The sequence below is a fragment of the Leopardus geoffroyi genome, chromosome A3 (assembly GCF_018350155.1).
Source record: "Leopardus geoffroyi isolate Oge1 chromosome A3, O.geoffroyi_Oge1_pat1.0, whole genome shotgun sequence".
Taxonomy (NCBI): domain Eukaryota; kingdom Metazoa; phylum Chordata; class Mammalia; order Carnivora; family Felidae; genus Leopardus; species Leopardus geoffroyi.
The window spans coordinates 108,715,601-108,736,408 of NC_059336.1; the positions used below are offsets into that span (position 1 = coordinate 108,715,601).

The 20,808-nt window shown below is 40.6% G+C and overlaps 2 protein-coding genes across 10 annotated transcripts in view; one reads left to right on the forward strand and one right to left on the reverse strand.

The window, feature by feature from the left end:
* SOS1 (SOS Ras/Rac guanine nucleotide exchange factor 1) overlaps positions 1-5,207 on the forward strand; it is a 150,504-nt gene extending 145,297 nt beyond the window's left edge. For all 3 annotated transcript variants that reach the window (XM_045447065.1, XM_045447066.1, XM_045447067.1), the window contains one exon: positions 219-5,207. In XM_045447065.1, the coding sequence (XP_045303021.1) occupies positions 219-710 (492 nt within the window). In that variant the 3' untranslated portion in view covers positions 711-5,207. The remainder of the gene's footprint in view (positions 1-218) is intronic.
* Positions 5,208-12,926: 7,719 nt separating this feature from the next.
* The window catches only part of ARHGEF33 (Rho guanine nucleotide exchange factor 33), a 74,514-nt gene continuing 66,632 nt past the window's right edge, over positions 12,927-20,808 (reverse strand). For 2 of the 7 annotated variants that reach the window (XM_045447068.1, XM_045447070.1), the window contains 2 exons: positions 20,477-20,616; positions 12,927-13,586 (listed from right to left, as the gene is read on the reverse strand). In XM_045447068.1, coding sequence (XP_045303024.1) covers positions 13,457-13,586; positions 20,477-20,616 — 270 coding nt within the window. In that variant the 3' untranslated portion in view covers positions 12,927-13,456. Of the gene's footprint in view, positions 13,594-13,614; positions 15,431-20,476; positions 20,617-20,808 lie in introns of those variants that run through there. The other 5 variants (XM_045447073.1, XM_045447074.1, XM_045447072.1 and 2 more) reach the window with 5 other exon arrangements.

Sequence of the window (20,808 nt, forward strand, 5' to 3'; positions counted from 1 at the left end):
AGCAAACAACAAAATTTTGAGAAAAATTAAAACTTGGAAAAAAATTGTTTTTAATGAATTGTCATAACTCCCTCCCTTTAAAAAATATGGCAAAACCCCCTGATCCGTGCCTCGCTCTCTTCCAACAGTGTGTTTGAAAACCCCAATTCTTAATATAGTCACAGTACTGCATAAATTAATAATAAATGTGTGTTTTATTCCTTTTTCATTTGTGTTAGATTATGTCTAAGCATTTGGACAGCCCCCCAGCAATTCCTCCTAGACAGCCCACATCAAAAGCCTATTCACCGCGGTATTCAATAGCAGACCGGACCTCTATATCAGACCCTCCCGAGAGCCCTCCCTTATTACCACCGCGAGAACCTGTGAGGACACCTGATGTTTTCTCCAGCTCACCACTACATCTCCAGCCTCCCCCTTTGGGCAAAAAAAGCGATCATGGCAATGCCTTCTTCCCAAACAGCCCTTCCCCATTTACGCCACCTCCTCCTCAAACACCTTCTCCTCATGGCACGAGAAGGCATCTGCCATCACCACCACTGACACAAGAAGTGGACCTTCCTTCCATCACTGGGCCGCCGGTTCCTCCACGACAAAGCACTTCTCAACACATCCCTAAACTCCCTCCAAAAACTTACAAAAGGGAGCACACACACCCCTCCATGCACAGAGATGGACCACCACTGTTGGAGAACGCCCATTCTTCCTGAGTGTCTCTGTTCCAGGATGGACATTTTCCTAACCCCAAATCCATTGCTGGCAATGGATGCACGGAATGTGCCAGCACTGAGGAGTTACAGTGACAACTCCAAACACTAACGACTCTACTTCAAGATGCAGTATAAGACAATGAATTTTAACCTAGACATAATTATAAAATGAAAATGGTATTCGTTTAGATACGGAAAGACTGATGTAGAGGAATTGGACAACTGATTGCACCTGAAAATCAAGTAAAGGGACTTTTTCCAGCCAATAGGCAGGAGTCCTCTTTTTGTGAAGTGATCTTTATCGTTAAAGGGATGGAAAACATAGTCTAGTGTCCAGCAGGCCCACATGATGACAGTTTTTGTAATTCAAAATATGCACTTTTTAAAAAGAAATCTTAAACAGGGATCTTCATATCTCCTTTGTTTTCCTTTGCTTTTACTCATCCTACTTTAGAATATTTTCCTAGAAATCATTTAAAGGACTGTGGGGAGTGGCTGTGGTGCCTGACCTTGTGGGAGTCCAGGCCCCGTGCTGTGCCACAGTCCCGTTTACAGGTTATTACAGTGAAGTGAATGGGTACCGAGGCTTCACCAAAGAGGTACTTTTTTTTCTTTCTTTTTTTTTTTTTTTTTTTTTAGGAATAATTATATTAATTTTAAGAGCATTCTCCCACCCACCCTCCCTACAAACAAAATATGGTGGTGATGCCTTCAAACAAGAAGTTTTGTGTCATTAACATGACAGAAGAACTTTTTAAAAAAAAATGTAACTGTCAAGTATACGATTTACATTTAGGAGACTGTTAATCTGTGCTAGATTGTTATCGTCCCCCACCCCCCACAAAAGTTTACTGGTAACCCATGTCATGGCTCATAGCCGTCCCTCTAACCATTCTCTGGAAATGCAGTCACCCAGTGTGGAAAGGAGCATTGCTGGGCGTCCCTGACACCGCTCATGTTTTACGGATAGTTGAGTAATCCGCAGATCTAGAATTACCTTGCATTGCCGAAATCATGTGTATATAGTGAATGTTATATAATAAACCTGGCAGGTCTGTTTTAATTTAATTGAATAAAGATACAAATACTTTGTTTGGCTGGCATATATTAAATTATTATATGGAGAAAATGGTTGATTCTTATTTCTTTCAGTTGAAACACACACACACACACACACACACACACACACGCAAACACTAAGCATAAAAGCACGTATTGTGGTACGTCTTGGTTTCTAGTTCTGGATTGTATGTATTCATCTTAAAGAATGATAAGAAGTTGCAGTTTGGCATGTAGGAAAAAAATTTGGTTAGAATAGGATGGGTATCTTTTAAGCAGAACTTTGTAAGTTTTTTAATTTGCTAAGCAACATGTATACAGTTTGTTAGTTTATATTAAACATTCTACCTTGCTTGAGGTCTTTGCTCTATCAAAACTATTCATAATAGAACATCTACCTACATCATTAATATCATAATATGGATTATTCATTAAGCCTATGTACTGATCTTCTGAGTCTAACAAATACTGTGACTGAAATGCATGCAACTTGTTGAAGAGAAAAAGTTTTATTAATCTCCACTCTAATGTCTATGAAATGTGCAGCATTCCATCATTAGAGAGTCATCCATTCGTCAGTATCTGCATGTGTCCTCAGAATAATGAAGCAACATTTCAGCAATTCTGTTAACCATGCCATTAGAGACATTTTTAGAAGTGCTGCATCATGGTGCAAACCTAGTACTTTAATAATTTCCTGTGATATTTATTAGAGCATTAAATGTACATCATAGTAGTACAGTATATTGTCCTTTAAGACCAGAATGTTGATTGCATCATCATTAAGCAATCCATCCTATCACATCCTTTCTTATTTATTTGTTAGAATTGAATCTTTGTTTAATATCTGTACCATTCCTATTATGGTAGCCATTTTTCTCTCTGTAAAATGTCTCCTTTTAAAAGTCTCCCAAAAAATTAATTTCGAATCCACTCTTGTGTGCAACACGTCCATAAGACCATTCATTCAACAAGTGTTTATCTAAGCCTGCTTACTAGTGCTGCTACAATTAATCATAATACACATTCCAGAATCCCCCATGATTTTTTATTAGAACAGCCTCATTTTCCCTAGGGTTTCCCTTTGTCTGTCTTACTGATCACTTCTCTTTTTAATTACCCCATCCCACTCCATATGAGAACCTGAGAAGTCACATTGGAGCCCATTCAATATTTCCCTGGCCAGTGTGTTAGCCTTCATTAAAGGAGGCTTTTCAACCCGCCTGATCGTCTAAAGAGCAAAAGCTTAGATTTGGAGTTCTAATCATACTTCTCCCAAAGGGAACCATTCTTCTACCCCAGTGGTTCTAGGAGACCACTTCACTGTGCATCAGCACTGTGGATAGAGGATATTTGTATTCTGAAGCTGACATTTGAGTAAAAATATTTTCTGCAGTGGTGACTGCTTAGAAAAATTCCAATTGGGTGCCCTTAAACGGAGGTGGAGAAGACTGTATCCTTGCCTTCTTCATACGTGAAACATGAATTAGCTGACAAATTTATTCTCTGTAGTAACTAAAATATACTTATTCAGGGACAAGAAGTGGCTGAGAAGACAAATGCATCACCACAAAATTCTGTTTTTGAATCCAGGACATTACAAGACAGTCAATGCAGCATGACTATTCCTAAACCACATCCCAAAACATGGAACATTTCTTTTAGAAATGGAAATGTTCTTAGATGTGTCATCTTTGGATCACAAAATAAAAATATTTCAAGGTTGAATTTAACTTAAGTGGGCTATCAACCAAGAACAATACAAAGGGAGGCTTTTCACGTCTGAGCACTTTTTAAAACAGGAACAGATAAGTATATGTTTCTAAGTTTACTGAAAGATTATTTACTGTTCCCAGCCTTTCTAATGCATTTCAAGAATACAAATTATCAGGAAATAAACAAGCATTAAAAGTTTTCTTAATTAAAGGTTGTTGGGTATCAAAGGAGATATTTAGTAGGTTACTACACTCTAACAGCTCAAGAAATGTTTTAATGGGTCTGAATTTAGGAAAGCACCTGCCACACTTAGTGATACTACAATCAACACAACAGTCTAGTGAACAAGTACCATTTCAGTTGGAGGCTATGTTATGGTTCTAAATTCTTCCTTAATGAGTTTTCTCGTAAGTTGAAAGTCACATAAACCGAAACTTGGTATCTGTGATCATGATCTTAATTCTCAAGTTTGGCTTACTTTAGTCATGTATTTCATCCTCTGTCCTTAAAGACGGCTTAAATTCAGTTTTAAGTGGCTCAGCAAAACAAATAATGGAAATGGAGGGAGAGGTTCCCAATTTGTTAGTGTTTTACATATCAAAGAAAACCTTTAATTTCCTCCAGATTTAGAAAGAAACTAACCATTTGTTTCTTGGTATTCTACTGCTGTGGGTAGGTTCACTTGTTCTTTTAACCTATATTGTATGACTGTTGCACAAGTGTAGGTCCTGTTGCACATTAATCTTTATCAGTAAAATACATACCACAGCGTTAAAATTGGTTTGGCTGAAAGAATTATGCAGAATTATTTATAAGGGAAAGCGATGACTTAGTTTAAACTGTTTATTCAATATTTCTCCTTTGAAGCATCTCATTACTAACTTAAAATCAAAATCCCTTACACATGAGCCAATGAAATATTTTGAGCTCTGGTTAAGAAGCATGAAGTCTATATGATTAAACAAAAGCACCTAATACTTGTTTTGTAAATTTCATGCCTTATTTTCCATTTTTGACACCGTAAAGTGCATTTTCTGTCGACTGTGAGCAAATTTCCCTTTTGCCTTTAATGAAAATAGTGCATTAAGTAGCCAATTGCTGCAGAATTACAAAGCAAGTTAGCTAAAGGTGGATCACATTGGACTACCACTCAAACAAGATGCATAGCATGGAAGTCACATGTGGTGTGGCTTTAGGGAGAGCGCACCTGTGCCAGATGCATGCCACTTTCAGTAGCTGCCAAATGTGCCTTTAATTAAGAACATCTCTAATTTGTTTCTTCAGATCAAGTCAGCATTTGGGGGCGGGATCAGGGCAGGGGACCTTGGGGTGCAAATATCTGGTGAGACACACCAGAGAAGAAGCCTTTGTCAAAGTGACATGTATAACTTCAGTTGAAACGTGTTCATGTATATGTGTGTGTGTGTGTGTGTGTGTGTGCGTGTGCGCGCGCGTGTGTGTGTATTTGCCTTTGTTTAGTAGCACGGTATTTGCTAAAATAATTGTCAAAAAAATTGCTCTGTCAGTCTTACTTTGATGTAAAAATAAAGTGCAGTCTATACATCTAATATGGCCTTTGTACCTGACCATGTTCGTAGGTAATCTTTGTACTCTGCGTGCAGCAGTATTTGGTTTGCATTTAAAGTGAAAATAATGGCTGTTATTTTTCTGGCATTACTAAGATAAATTGAAAAATAATAAAGAAAAATGCCTTACCTAGTCCACAAGTGTATTATTTTTGTATTTATTTTAGAAAGCACTCTTTTCAAGATCAGTCGTGATTCTCATTTTAGCTTGTGCTTTCCACATGCAAATAGTTTGTTCTATCTCATGGTCTTGCTTTGGAGACACTTTTTCCTGTATCATGTTCTCTATAAAAAGTTCAGTATTTCCTTCTGTATCAAGCTCTCTGTAGTGAGCAGGAGGCCCTTGGGATGAAAATTAGTGACCGTCGGTATCACCTTTCAAAGGGCTGAGGGAGGCATTTGTATTCCATCAAAGTTTTAAGATCTCACAATTCCTTGACAGGCAAGTTTCACTGAGACCTGTTGGAAAGTGGCAGCCTGACATTCAGCAACTCTTTCTAGGCTTGGCATAAAAAGATACAGTTTATGGTTATACATTGTAAAGAATTACACACTGTCAAGAATTTTTGTAAGTGTGAGGTCATTCATGGTGAACTACAGAATGCAAAATTGATGAAAAACTGGGGTGCCTGGGTGGCTCAGTTAAATGTCTGACTTGATTTTGGCTCAGGTCATGATCTCACAGCCATGGGACTGACCCCCACATCGGGCTCTGCGTGGAGTGTGGAACCTGCTTGGGATTCTCTCTCTCCCTTTCTCTGTCTCAAAAATAAACCTTAAAAAAATTGGGGGCACCTGGGTGGCTTAGTGGGTTAAGTGTCCAACTTCAGCTCAGATCATGATCTCAGGGTTCATCAGTTGGAGCGCCACATTGGGCTCTGCACTGAGTGCAGAGCTTGCTTGGCATTCTCTCTCTCTCCCCCACCCGCCACTCTCTCTCTCTCTCTCTCTCTCTCTCTCTCTCTCTCTGAAAAACAAAAAGAATATGATGAAAACTTAGAGATCTCATACCCTTACTTAAAACTTAAGGCAGATGAGGCCTGGAGCAGTGAGATGACTAAGCCAATATCACGTGGCAGTTAGTGACTGAGACAATTGGTTCAACTTTGACTCCTCGCATTTGGAGGACTGTTTTTAGGAACAGCTAAAATGTATTTGCGGTTCCCCTCCAAATTTAAAGACACACAATCATTAATTTGTACAAATTCCATTTATAGGCCACTGAAATCCAAGCAGGTATTATTGAGTATATTCTAGGTAATCAATTTAAGAGCTAAAGGAAAATAACATTAATGTTGATATTAGTCAGAAAATAACATTAACACTGATATTAGTCAACCTGGTTCTGAGTTTGCTCTTGAAATGTCACTTGAATTTTAACCAGGTGGTTTGCTTTTTACTCATTTTAATCATGTTAGCTCATCACAGATTCAGGGCACTTAAGTCTCTAGGGTATAGCCCACAACTGGGCTAAAGATGTACATGGCTTCCAGAGGCAAGGAGAGCTTTGACAGAGTAGAATTCCAAAAAATCTTATCCAGGGCTCCTGGGTGGCTCAGTCAGTTGAGCATCCACCTTTGGCTCGAGTCATAATCTTACAGTTCATGAGTTCAAGCCCCACTCTGGGCTCCCTGCTATCAGAGCAGAACCCTCTTCAGATCCTCTGTCTCCCTCTCCCTGCCCCTCCCCTGCTTGTGCACGTTCTCTGTCAAAAATAAACATTTAAAAAAATCTTATGCACATTCTAACATTTTAAGACTGCTGATTCTCATTAGAGGCAAAAAAAAAAAAAAATGCAGTCCTTTTTTAGAAGCTAGTTTCTCTACCTTCATGACTCCTCAAGAAAAGGAAGAATCACTGTGGTAAAGTACAATAAGCAGTTGCTTTGGAATCACACATGTCTGTGTTCACATTCTGGTTCCATTACTTACTAGATGTGTAACTTTGGAGAAGTTACTTAAATAATCCTAGTCTCTGTTCCTCATCAACACATGAGGTTAATAGATCTACTGGGGACTATGTGAGGTTTAAAGGTGATATGTGTAAAACCCAATGCCTTTCACAGAATAGGTGCTTAATAAAGGTAACTAAGGCTATAAGGGATATGTTTTCAAAGTCGGCCTGCTTTTAGGTATCTTTTAAGAAGCTGAGACTTCATCCTGAAGTCCCCCTAACTTGATTCTTTGGTATCCAGATTCCTTTGATGTTTACTATCACTTCAATTGGTTTTGAGTGACGTATTATAAACATTTGATAGGGCCTATCTGACTATTCAAAAATATTTACTGTTCCAAGTCCACTTCTGATGTTAGGAATACAGCAATGAACAAAACAAACAAAAATCTCTATCATCATGAGATTGGTTATCTAGTGAGGAGATGTAGACAATAATAAGAAATAGCATATTATACATTAGAATGTTGTAGCTGCTATGAACAACAAAAAAAGAAGGTTCCTGGGAATGTAGGGGGCAGGTTGGTGATATATAAATGGGATGGTCAGAGTCAGCTCATGGAGAAGGTGGCATATAAGTAAAGAAGGAGGTGAAGGAAGGAGATGTGCAAGTGTCTGAGAAAGGAGTATGCCTCTAGTTCAAGAGCCTAGAGGCAGGAGCATACCTGGTACATGTAGCGAGGTTACAGAATAGGAGATGCCATCAGAGGTTTAATGCGGTCCAGGTCACTTGTAATGACTTTGGCTTCCTTTAGAAATAAATAGAGCCCATAGAGCATTTGAGCAGGGGATCACTCTGGCTGCCATGTTGAGAATAATTAGGGGTTAAGACTGGGAGTAGGGAGGCTAGCCCAGTAGAAGGCAGCTTGGGCAAGGTGATAGCAGTGGAGGTGGTGGGAAGTTGTTCAGAGTCTGGATAGATTTGGAAGACAGCCAATTTGCTGAGAGCCTGAACATGGAGTTTAAGAAATAGAATTGCCAAGGATGACTTCAAGGTTTTTAGCCTGACCAACTAGAAGGACAAAGTTACCATTAACTGAAGTGGGAAAAGTAGAGTTGAAGCAGAGGCTAGGACACGTGAAGTTCAATAAAAATGTCAGACATTTGAGGGGTGCCAGGAGGCAGTGGGAGATGTAAGTCCGAAATCTGGGAAAGAGTCTGGGCCAAGGATATAAAATGGGGAATCACTTCTATAGAGATATTTTAAAGCTAGCCCACTGGATAAGATCACCAAAGAAGTACAGACTGGAAAAAGAAGATATCTAAGGAGAGCCCTGGGACCCACTAACAAGAGAGGGAGAAGAAAGGAGAACCAGCAAATAGACAAAGAAGGAACTGCCAATGAAGAATGATGGCAGCCAAAAGGGTGTTATGCCCTTGAAGCCTAGTAAATTATTTCAGAAGGAAGAGGTGATAAGCATGTCAAACACTATCTGATAGGGAGAGTGGAGTACTCATTTAGCAAGGTGAAAGTCAGTGATGACCTGGACATGACCGGTGTAGGGGGGAGGTGTGAGCCCAATGAGTTTAAATTTTTTTTTAACATTTATTCCTTTTTTGAGACAGAGAGAGACAGTGTGAGCAGGGGGAAGGACAGAATCCGAAGCAGGCTCCAGGCTCTGAGCTGTCAGCACAGAGTCCAACGCGGGGCTCAAACTCATGAACCGTGAGATCGCGACCCTAGCCGAAGTCAGACGCTCAACCAACTGAGCCACCCAGGCGCCCTGTGAGCTCAGTGAAGTTTAATGATAAGAGGCAAGAACTGGAGCAGTTTCCTCTTTCAAAGGTAAGCAGAGACGTGCAGCATAACTGGAACAGTCAAGATACTTTTTGCTTTAAAAATGGGAGAAATAAGAGCATGATTGAATGCTAAAGGGTTTGCCACAGTTGGAAAATGTGATAATAAGGAGAGGGTGACCTAGTGCTAAATGGAAACAACCCACTTAGACAGAAACACACACAGTATCGAGCAACAGTCCTTTACAAAGTAGATCCCACTGTCTTCAGATGAACAGCTTTACATACACGAGGAGGGAACACAACACACTCCGTTTTCCTGCTAAGAATTAAGAGAATTTTAATGCTACTACCTCTGAAGGGAACGAGGGAAGAAGGCGGGAGGGGGAATCTATTTTATAGATAAGAAACATGTTTAGATGACTTACCGAGATCATGTATAAGCTCTTTGAAAACAACAAGTTTTGGAAAACAAGTTATTTGGGTAGAAAAATCTTGACTATTTTGCATGTCTGACAGCCTCCAAAAACAACATCTTCAGCACTGCCCAAATCATATCCCGTATTTTTATACATATGTTTAAAACTTAGGTCTAGTGTCACACACCAATTTCTATTTTTTCCCTTAAAATATATAGGTTTCCATCAATTTCCTCAACCTTTTTTTTTTTTTAAACTCATTTCCCTTTTTGAAGAAGTGTATCTCCTCTTCCTTTTCCCTCACCCCCTCCCCACCATGTGAGACTCACTGGCCTATATTCCATAAATGCCAAGATGCCCGGATGCTGAGAACACTACACTTACATCTTTAAGTTAAATCAACTTTCAGGATATGAGAATCCAAAGTGTCCCCAATTACTGTTTTAGGCTCAGGAAGAAAATTATTAATGGTGATGTTTCAAGAGAAAGTTTAGTCTGAAAACTGTATCTAATTTTATTACACGACTTAACAGAAGACATTCATTTTACCATTTTTCTAAGTGCATACAATTATCTAGAATATACAATCAACTTTACCAATTTATTACAAAGAACACTAATCCTGTATATATGTATATTTTAACCAAAATTTTACTGTATGTGATAGTAAAGATCACAGATGAATTTAAGAAAACCTCAGAAAGAGTCACTCTACCAGCTTTCTGTATCTCAAGGTAAATATAATCAATTCTCTATTCTGTCCTAAACTTCCATCTATGGCTAGAATGTGAGTGCTAATTACATACTAGATCATCCAATTCATTGGTCTAAGAGGTAATGGCTATACAATTTCAGTGGGCCAAAGAATCACCTGGGTGCATTTAAAATGCAGATACCTGGGCCCCACTCTCAAATTTATTCCAATAAAGTGGGACTGAACTAGTCGCCAGGAATCTGAATTTTTACAAGTTGTCTCATGGAGAAAGTAAAGTGTTAGTAAAGACTTGAAGAAGGTAAGTGAACGAGTCATGAGGTGCTATAGAAAGTACTATTCAAAGAGTTCTCCCTGAGCAAGGAAGAAACATTCTAATGGCAAGTCCCAGATAGGTTTCAACTATTTGTCATAGGGCGAAACAGAGGACCCTGGAGTGCTGGTCCACACATTCCTGGTTCTCCAAGCTTCCAGTTTTAGAGTCAGTAAAGTGGGGCAAATCCTTGTTTAGGCTTGTATATAGACCACACCCAGCTACAGAAGGGACCTGCTGGCCCTCCCAGCCTGTGCAGAAATACCCAACTCCTCTTTTGGTGGGGCGCTTCCTTCTGTTTAGCGACCCAAACACTTCCAGAAGACAGCCGTGGTCCCCTACGTAAACTGTACTTCTCCATGGGACTGGAGCTCACAGATGGAGGAATTGCAAACCTCTTTCCCACCCTGATTTCGTCTTTAATGCAACATTACATTAAATGTCATTAAGAAACATCATCAAAGATCCTATCTCTGCTGTCAATTTACAATACTATGAAGTGACCCAGGACAACACAGAAAAGAATAGCAAACTTTCTTTCTTTTTCTTTTCTTTCTTTTTTTCTTTTTTCTTTCTTTCTTTCTCTCCTTTCCTTTCTTTTTTCTTTCTCTTTCTTTTCTTTCCTTCTTTCTTTCCTTTCTTTCTCTCCTTCTTTTCCTTTCCTTTTCTTTCTTGCTTTCTTTTCTTTTCTTTCTTTCTTTTTTTGTGGAAAGATGTTTGCAAATGTTAAATGCTGTGAAAAGGACAGTAGTCCCTTTTACTGCTCCAGAAGACAACAGTGTTTTATTTCTTTTGTGATTGGTATTTTTCTTAAAAAGAAAAAAAAAATGAAAGGCAAGAAAGTAAAGAGACAACCCTGAAGCTCTGTCAAATCATGAGCAGAAATTATTCTCTGCAACTGTGTACTGTTCTAGAGGTGGAAAGGAATTTTAAAAGATATGTCATAGTTCCTGCCCTCAAGGGGACTCAACATTCTTGTTGGGAAGACAAGACAAATATATAAGAAGATAGACAAGTTACAGCACCAGAGAAAATTACAGCACTCACAGAAAGATGAGGGACTTACCCAGGGCCTTGAAGACTGGCAGGGGGAAGGAGGCTACGGAAAAGGCATGACGCAAGGGGCCATGGCTCGCCAGCAGGCAAGAGAAGCCCAATGTAACTGAGGGCCGGGAGTCCAGTAGGCTGGCAAACTAGGAGACAGCAGCCCAAGAGAAGACTTGACACCATGCTGGACAGACAGCCTTGAAGGTCAAGTCGAGGAGTTCAGAATTTGTAGACAAAAAAGAACGTTCAGAGAGTTTCACACAATGCAGCATTTGGGAATATTAATGTGTTAAGAGAAGTACAGGACTGATGCGGAGCTAGAAAGCGACTGGAAAAATCCAGATACCAGGTGAAGGAGACCCAGGGAGTAGCAGCACTAATTATTACTAGTTTTACATGCTAGTTTCATAAAATACAATGAAACTGAGTTGTGCTACCAGTGTAACATCAAGATTCTTTCAAAGAATGTTATCAAAATGAAAATCTGGGAGGTGTGTGAAGTTTTTGAAACCTTCCCAAGTAATCCATCATTTTTATGATAAACATTATGAAGGGGAAAGAAATTTTATTGTTTTTACATTTTACTTAAAAGACTGTGACTTGCAGTTCACTTTCCATATCCAGTCAGTTCTGCATTGTGCTTTCAGACACTGCCCCCGAACCTTCTTTGGCCTACTAAACAGAGATAAATCTAACTTCAAAGGAGTTCATTAATTTCAGGAAAATGAAAAGCTTGGCTTAACCTTAAATACTGGAAACTCCCAAAACTTGACAGCAATCCTGTAGACATTCCAGACCCCCTACTGTTCAAAGGCTAATGGATGAGTTCCTAATTAATCATCAGACTTGTAGAAAACGTGTAACAAGTAAAACTTTACGATTTTATCAAGCAGTGCATTCCTAGAGGAAGAGCCTCTAAAGAAGTCGGTTTGAGTACCAAGATTTTGAATGAGTGGTAACTAAATGCCTCTAATTCATTATAGATAACTGCCTGGGAAGAGAGACAAATTGTTTAAAACTAATTTTTTTCTATTATTCTTGTGTTAGGGGCATGTCAAGGCTGTGGACCATCCTGGACATGGGGAAGCAGAGCACATTTTATTATCCTGTAGCCATGAAAGCCTCACTGCAATGATTCCTCTGTCTGAGCTGTTAAGAACTCTGTTTTTTGTGTTGTTGTTTTTTTTTTTTTAAAACAGCTTACTTCTGGAAAACAGAACAAGGTCTTACCAGCCCTAAATTTTCATCCTGTTCCGATGTTTTGTAGCAACTGCTGTGCATGTGCTATTAAAGCACTGATGTTGTTGCCACCTTCTTTCCAGACTAAAGAAAGTCTTTTAAAAGAGGACGTAGCTAAATAAGTGTTTTTTTTCCCCCAACCCATCTGCTTATGAGTGTATGTGACACTCAGGATCACTAATGTGTCTCTGAATCCTGAGAACTCAATAACACATAGACTCTAGACTATTCTCATCTGCAGCACAACTCACACAAGTGAAAATGTTTCTTTGGCCTCCCAGTCTCAAGAGAAATCACTGTTCCCTGTACTGATTCTCATAGCCACAGAGAGAGAAATACTACTCTTCTGGTTCTCTTCCCGTTTAGAGACCAGTGTGTCTATAACCCTTGAACCTTCTATGTCATGGTTTAAGCACAAATTCTCCACAACTCAGATTGGCAACACGTAAAATACAACTCTTTACTGATCCTTTGCCTTAAGGGATGTTGGGTATTGCTCTGGGGAAGACATATAGCAAGACAGAACTGGCCCCTAACATCGTGTATATTAGCCTAAGAACATTGGGATGAATTAATAAGGTAAATGCCTAGGAAGCATAAAATTCACATCCATGTTACACGCTCAATTTTATACTGGGGGGAATGACTTCAAGTTGGAAGTTTTTGTTCTTACAAACATTTATTTTCCTCCAAATTTATTGTGTTTCTATAATGCTGTGAAAAGTCTTCGTTTCCCTGTTCCCAAGTGTTGAAGTTCAAAAAGCCAGCTCTCAACCACAGACTAATCTTCATCTCTTCAATGTCTTGTATGTTGATTTAGCTTCATATGTAAGTATTTATATTAGTTTTCCTCAGGGACTTATACATCTATATATATATATATATGTATATATATATTCCTACACAGATATATACAAGCTTTTTACCCTCATCTTACCACTTGACAATACAACTTTAAGTATGTTTTACACAGCTGTTCCTTGGTCAAGGTCATTTGCAAGAGCAAGTCGGTTTCTGAAGAAATCTTGTTTGGTGGGTGAAGGATCCATTGAGGGATTCTCATTAGTTTTTTCCCTGTATTCTGATCCACTGGACCTAAAATCTCAGCACACAGATAAAGTACAGGTTGATTTGGTTTTAATTGTTTTCAGATATTTTATCTATCCAAATTGTTTTGCATTTGTAAAACAGTTGCCTCTTAGATCTGGAATAATTTTTACTTCCCCTGAATTTCATGACTCAGGACATGTGTAGCTAAAATTTGCAAAGAACATAAAGAGAAATTCTTTCTATGCTTTATGGAGAGAATTGTGACAACTGTGTATGTTAGTGTAAGATATTATGTGATAACACTGTAAAAGGGAAATAAAGGCTCAGAAAATTTAGTAAATCCTATTTTTGTTTCAACCGAGTAACTACTCCACAAATTACCAAGGCCCTTAAATTAAAATGGATGGAATTCATTGGTCTCAACTGAGGTTATCTAACAAGGGCCATCATTGAATTTGGGCATTACATTACAAACTCTTGCTGTTGCTTGTTTTCATTTTTAAATGAAAAATTTATTGAAGCCAACCACACACATATGCTACATTTGGTAGAATTCAGAAATTAGTACAGTAGTCAGATTGAGGAGATTCTATAATCTCAACCACCACAAAGGAGACCAAGCCCAATCAATAGTCAACAACTCAAATCAGTCCAATGGAGTCCCCAGTCGAGGGTGCCTTCTTCCTTTATCTTGGTTAAGCCAGTTGGGTAATCCATCCCAGCTCTGCACCTTCTCCAGTTTGTTCATGTCAGAAGTCCCTGGAGGGAGGAGGCTTTCTGGAAATAACCTTTGAAAGGCTAGGCTGGGCCCTTTGGCTAGCTTAAACTCAGAGCTAGAATGGGTAAAACTAGCCCACTGACTGAGAACCAGTATCAAAAGACCTCATGCAGGATGTATGGAAGCGATGTTAGACATGAAATTCTTTGTCCAAAGCTCCTATACAACTGAACAAGTTCTCCATATGCTGAGGCAGAATCAGGCATGCTTCCACTATCCACAAAAGAAAGGTAAGTTCTTTCACTATCATTGGTATGCTACAAGTCCTCACTGTTGTTGTTAGATAAGTTAACTATGACTCTTATCAGTTACTGAATTAATTGGGCAGAATTCAAACATCCCTTTACATTATTCAAAGAAAGCAGCTGGATCCACACAAAGACTAAAATCCTGATGTCTAGAAATCTGATGACTGACTAGAGTTTTATTACTCTTCACCCTGATACTTGGCCTCACAGATGAAGCCAGAGCTGCCCACCATGTTTTCTACTTCCAGTCAGGAAGAAGCACCATCCCACTACATCCCAGGGCATGGAGGAAAAACTATTCCTTCTCACCACACCAGTGCATCTGGGTACTCATCAGGTAAGATTATATCTGGCTGGGGTGAAAGTCCTTTTCCTTTTCAGAAGCCCCCTTGAAACAGCCTTCACGTGCCCCCCCCCCCCAAACTCTACACTTTCTCTCAACTCAGAACTCCCACCTACTTCCAGTTCAAATCATCCCTGATTAGTACAGTTGTACCCAAAATGTTAGGAAGATATATTTTTGACCATTTTATTCCTTCCCCATATCTTCTTTTATACAGAAGGCTAGGAATGCTTATAGTTATGGGGGGTGGGAAGTAGGAAGCAAGATTTGAATCTGGCTGGTGTTTCTTCTGAATGTTCCCCCACATGGCAGTTTCTGATCAGAAAGCCATTAGTCAGAACTTAAAATCTTTACCTCTCGTTTCCCCTCTTAGCTACATCTGATCTCTCCAAAACCCAATATGTCACACTTTGATGGTTCCAACATGCAACTGTTTAGTGTTTACCTGGAAATGGGAAAGCTTTGATGTCACCACCAGCCCCAAGGACCACAGAAATCTTCACCAGTTGCGTTCCCATTTCTGAAACAAATGCCAAAATCGCCCTGTCTAGTTTTCAAAGTCCACAAACTCAGCTTAGTATTTTCTTTTTTTAACCGCTCTTCTCACAAACCGCCTTCTCTGTGTCTCCAGGTGTGTGCATTTCTCGATAGTAACTATTAATTAACTAATGGCTAACTTGCTAATCCTTCTCAAAATCCAGCATTCTACGGTAGCCAGAACTATAAGCTTATTTTTACCCTTGTAAAGGTAATTTTAACTGATCTCTTTACATGCTTACATGGTATGTGGTCACTTGGACTCTTCCAAATGTGTGGCTATGAGGCTCTGATGTAATGTGTACCTAAATTACTGGGAAATACCTACAGAATCTAGGAGAAATGGCCAGCATATTTGCTTTTATTCCCTTTATCTATAAAACAGGAATGGCTTTTGAGCTCCTGGGGCCATTCTGGTTGAATGCAGGGCAGATCTGAGCAGACACTGGAGGGTCAGGCAGGCAAACACTTGCTTGCCCAGGGTACAATGGCTGCCAGTACATTGGGACACATAGCCATCCAAGTGTTTGATGGAAAGAGAACAACCTGTTGCTAAGTTCCCTTCCACTCAGTCCACACAAAGAAAATAACAAGCTGGGTACATTATACAAGTACAGATTTGCTACAAATAAGCCTTGAAAGTTTGTCTGGAGCTTGGAAAGGGAGGAGGGGTAGAATCCAGCGCCTTGGAACCCTCTGACCTAAGAAGGGCTGGTTTTCTGATCGGAAAGATTGTTCACTGTGAAAGCTTTAGGAGCACATGGAAAAGTAAGGGAGCAGGGGAACACCATCCTGTCAGCCAAATGAGTCAGCCCTAGTAATCAACAGGGTAACACAATGAGCACTCATTTAATATGTCTTTTGAGTGCTTAATATCCTCTAGGTACTGAACCTTCAGCTAGGTTACCCTTACATCTGAACTGTAAGCCTCTAATGGGCGAGAACTATTTCTTTTACTTCTTTTGTGCTGGACAGAACCTAGTACACTGACTTAGTGATTGATTTCAAATGACCTATTAAGAAAAAATTGTAATGAGGTTTAAGTAATCTAAAATGTTATGCCTTTCATCACCTCCTTCAATTTTAAAGTTATGTAGGGAAATGAGATGGGAAATGAGAGAGAAACCCACAGTGGGTAAGAATAGGAGAAGGACTTGAGATAGGCTTTGAGGAGGCAAAGAAGAAGGTGAGGGTAAAATTATCAATTAAATCTTTAGGAGTCCTGCTTTCAATGACATGATCTTTTCCACTGCCCAGGTTGGGCATATACTAAAACAACTGATAAGTCACCAAAAGAAGAGACTTCACTGACGTTCAATTAAATGGGGGTGCTGTAGAATTAAATGTGTGTGTGTGTGCGTGTGCATGATTAATGGATTTTGATGTGATTGGTGCAGGGAGGAGACACTGAGGTATGTAAGTTATAAAGTGTTAAAGAGGAAGGGAATGGGTAAGGAAGGAGAATTAGTCATTTGGAAGCCATATTCTTTTTCTTCTACTCTCCCAAATTTGCAGATAAAAAGAGCATCTACATTCTACCCCTAAACTGCCTTATATAATCCTCTTCCTCCATGCCACACCCCTAACCAAGAATACTTACTAAAGTAAGTGCAGGATTTATATATAAAGTAGCATTTGCCTCACACTTCAGAATAGTCTAGATATAAGTCTTTGACAGCCTCCATGTACAGCCTTTTAGAATGGAGTTTGCCTTACTCCCTGATCAAAGGCAGGGAAATAAGGATTCAGTGCAGCATTAGCCTATCACATTAGGTCTGTTTCTGGCTTCTAAGGATCTGCATTAAAAAATTTTAAAGTCACTTAACATTTTCAAGCTTTAGATACGTATAGTCTTTATGCTGATCAATTCTGGGCAGCTTTCAGGGACATGTGACCTGGTATCTACCCAGGACAAATGTGCCTGAGATAGAAATAATCAGAGCATCATTCTTTTCCCCAAATCTCTTGGGTGTTTTTCAGGATTTTTTTTTTAATGATGTCAACTTGACTCTCCCTTTTGAATCCTTGTGGGTATGAGCATTCATTCGGCCCTCCCAGCCTCAGAGGGAAGAGAACCCTTTCTCAGGTTTTCTGTTGCATCTGGCTCCATGCCTAGCTTCATCCCGAAGCAGCATTCTGGGTGTGTGGGGCCACCAGCCAAACAAGCCCCTATGGATACAAAAAGTGTGTCAGTGTAGACAGGAATGAGCCTCCAGAGGGCTGTGGGAGAGGCAGGCAGCGAGCCCCAGGTGTGACACAGGTGGCTTTTCTGGCACTAGTCCATTCTGGACCTCTGAGGCCAGGTTCTGGCATGGTTTTGGTACCCAGGATTAACCACTTCTTAAAGTCACAGGGCTTGCTGCCAGCCTGACCTCCCCACACATGGGAGGAGAATAAGCTAAATGTCTCGTTCCGGTTCCTCCCTGTACCTGTCCACATGCCTGACTTCAGAGTGCAAGCTCCTATACAGCAGCTGGGACTGTGTCGTTCGCGATTCCTATACAAGCGTCTCATACAGTACGTGCATGTAAGAAAGAATGCTTAACTACTGAGAAGAATGGTGTGTTCTCATCTGAATTAAGAGTCACTGACCTTTCTGTGCTACACTGGGACCTTCCTGCCCTTCCTCTCCACCTTAGCATAATAGAGCAAACTTCCCCACGGTTCTTCCTTGAGAACACTCAGGAGAAGGTACTCAAGCTGCTTCTCTATCCTGTGCAGAGTCCCAGAGCGCACGCTGTGGCACCGTGCACGCAGGCGATAAGCAAGTATCACCTGGTGGTGCTCACAGTCCAACCCCAGATGTTCAAAGCCAGGAAAGCCTGCCGGAGGGAAGAGCCATCTGTGTGGTACCCCCCTTTACTTCCATTCAGGTAATGCTTCAGATTTTAAATACAAAGGCAGCAGCACGATTGGTGGCAGTATTGTGATTGATGCAGGAGACTGATCTATGAGAAAGGATGAGAAGGCTAAGGGGATCCATTTAACCCTCTAAGAAGAAGGATCCCCCAAAGGTACAAGAAGACAGAAAGCAATCGACCAACATGAATTTGGAGAGTCCACAGCTAGTCCTCAGCATTGTGCCAAGGGAGGTGGGGGGCTACAGAAAGATAAAATCAGGTCTTCCACATGGTGAGTCTTTAAAATTATAGGTCCCAACGCCATATTAATTTCTTGTTCCAGGTGTTAAAAAGATGTGATTACTCAGATTGATCTAAAACAAAGCCAACAAAGCAAATCTCAGCACTAGGAAGAACTCAGGTGCTTATCTTGGGCAATCTCCCACTTAGTGTAGGAATCCCTTCCGTTAGCACCCCTGAGGAGGGCCACCGTCTTCTACTCAGGAGAACCCACACCCTCATGAGGGAGCCAGCTCCGGATTCAGGCACCTCTTACCCATTTCTCCTAGTTCTGCCCCCTGGATACACAGAGGACAAGTCTACTCCCTCTGTCTCAAGTACTGGCAGAGCATTTTCTAACATCTCTCTGAAAAAAGGAAATTTGCGAATCCATGGCTCATTGCTTTCCAACAGACAGTACCCACTCATTATAAATGTCAGTGGGCAAAAAGTGGCTGTTTGTTTTGGGAATACTGTGGTTTTAAAAAAGAGATAGGCTCAAGTAGTGCCTATCTTAGGAGTCCTTAGAAGGATTTAGGGGCCTAAATCCCAAGGTCAGCTGGAGAGTTGTCTCCTTCCGGGTCTCTCTACCCCAGCCAAACATGATAGAAACAGGCACTGGGCCGAGAAAAATCTGTCTATGAACCTAAAGAGAGGGATACAAGTCTTAACTCCTCACCCCTTGCATAAAGGGATCTAGCAACAGGCATGCACCGGACTACCTCAGCAGAAATTAGCTGTGTCTAATTGCAATACTGTTGCTCTCTTCCTCTTTCTCTTTCTTCCAATAATAACAGGCAGGGATCCTCAGTCAGAGATCCACTAATCTCAGTACCACCCTCCCCATAGGAGAAAAATTAGACAAACCATGAAAAAAAGTTCTTACTCCAGGCCTGTCCTCAACTCTTCCATCAAAACCGTTATCTAAATCAGCCAGTAAATTCTACCCTCAAGGATAAAGTGATTTCCCTGTACTTCCTCACTTATCAGCAACTCTCCAAAGGCAGCAATATCCCATCCACTAAATGTTTAAAACTGACTGCAAGAACCACCTCTACCAAGAGAAACTAAGTAAGGGTGAAATCTCTCTAAAGGAGGGGGGGGGGGGTGGCCTGAGGCCCAGTGGAGATAGAGACAGTAGTCTCTCAGGCAGACAATGGCTGGACTGGACAATCCCTCTAAGGTCAAACTCTAAATGCTCAGATCTCTCTTCCTTACATTTCATGCTGGGGTTTGGCCACCTTCTCCCAGTCTGTAAGACAGTGCTGGTAAGTGCTGGCCAAAAAGCCTGGTGGGTGATTTCATACAACAAGGACTTAGAATCTTAGAAGGACCACAGAAGGGAAATGTCTTGTTTTTGCCTCCTATGGAGTATGGAAGCTCCATTAAAGTGATTTTTTAACTAGGGCCCAAACCAAATTCATTCTACCATTTCTGCTAGGGAAAACACTAGCAGAAGTCCCAATAAACATGTACTAGCATCCAGGATAACTATAGACTCCTATAGGCAGAAGTGCTGAGATCCCTTGGAAAACTTTCCACAGGTGGGGAGATTCGCATGGAACCTCCCATTACACCCAACCCCACGCCTCCCAGTCTAAAAGGGATTTGATTGTCACCAGCTCATTACCCAGGGGACCTCCTCTGCTTACTCTCCTCAGACACATGACTTGGGAACAAGGAAGTAGAGCTAAAAGATAGAAGAGGCAGAGGACAGGGCTGAGTTTGCTTTTACTCTAGGAGATTACAATGAGAAACATCCTGACCTGGCAGGAATCATGGCTACTGGCTGCAGGCACTGAGCTTGAAGCAGTTGAACCAGGCTACTTGAAACTTATTACTATTAAAACCTCAAGATTTAGCCCAAAGGGAAAGGAGTTATGATGCTGTCTTGTCTAAGGGCTACTCACTTCTTTTTAAAGAGCTTGCGGAAGGAGCTGCGAAAGCCCCCTTTCTGGTCTTGCCTGGGGTTTTGATCGCTGAAAGAGGTCTGTTCGCTCTCTCTTTCTTCCTTTGGACAGAATCTGGTGGTATCTTCTAAATGCATCTCCTGAAAACACAAAAGAGGGGTGTTTATTTACTCTTTTCCAAAGCTAATATCATCCTGACTGGGACAATTTTTTTACCTTCTGTCACTCTCCTCTCCCACCCCAACACACTAATGGTGAGCACCCTATTCCAACTAAAGCAAACCTAGGCTAATTAAGAAATCAGAAGTTGAGGGGTGCCTGGGTGCCTCAGT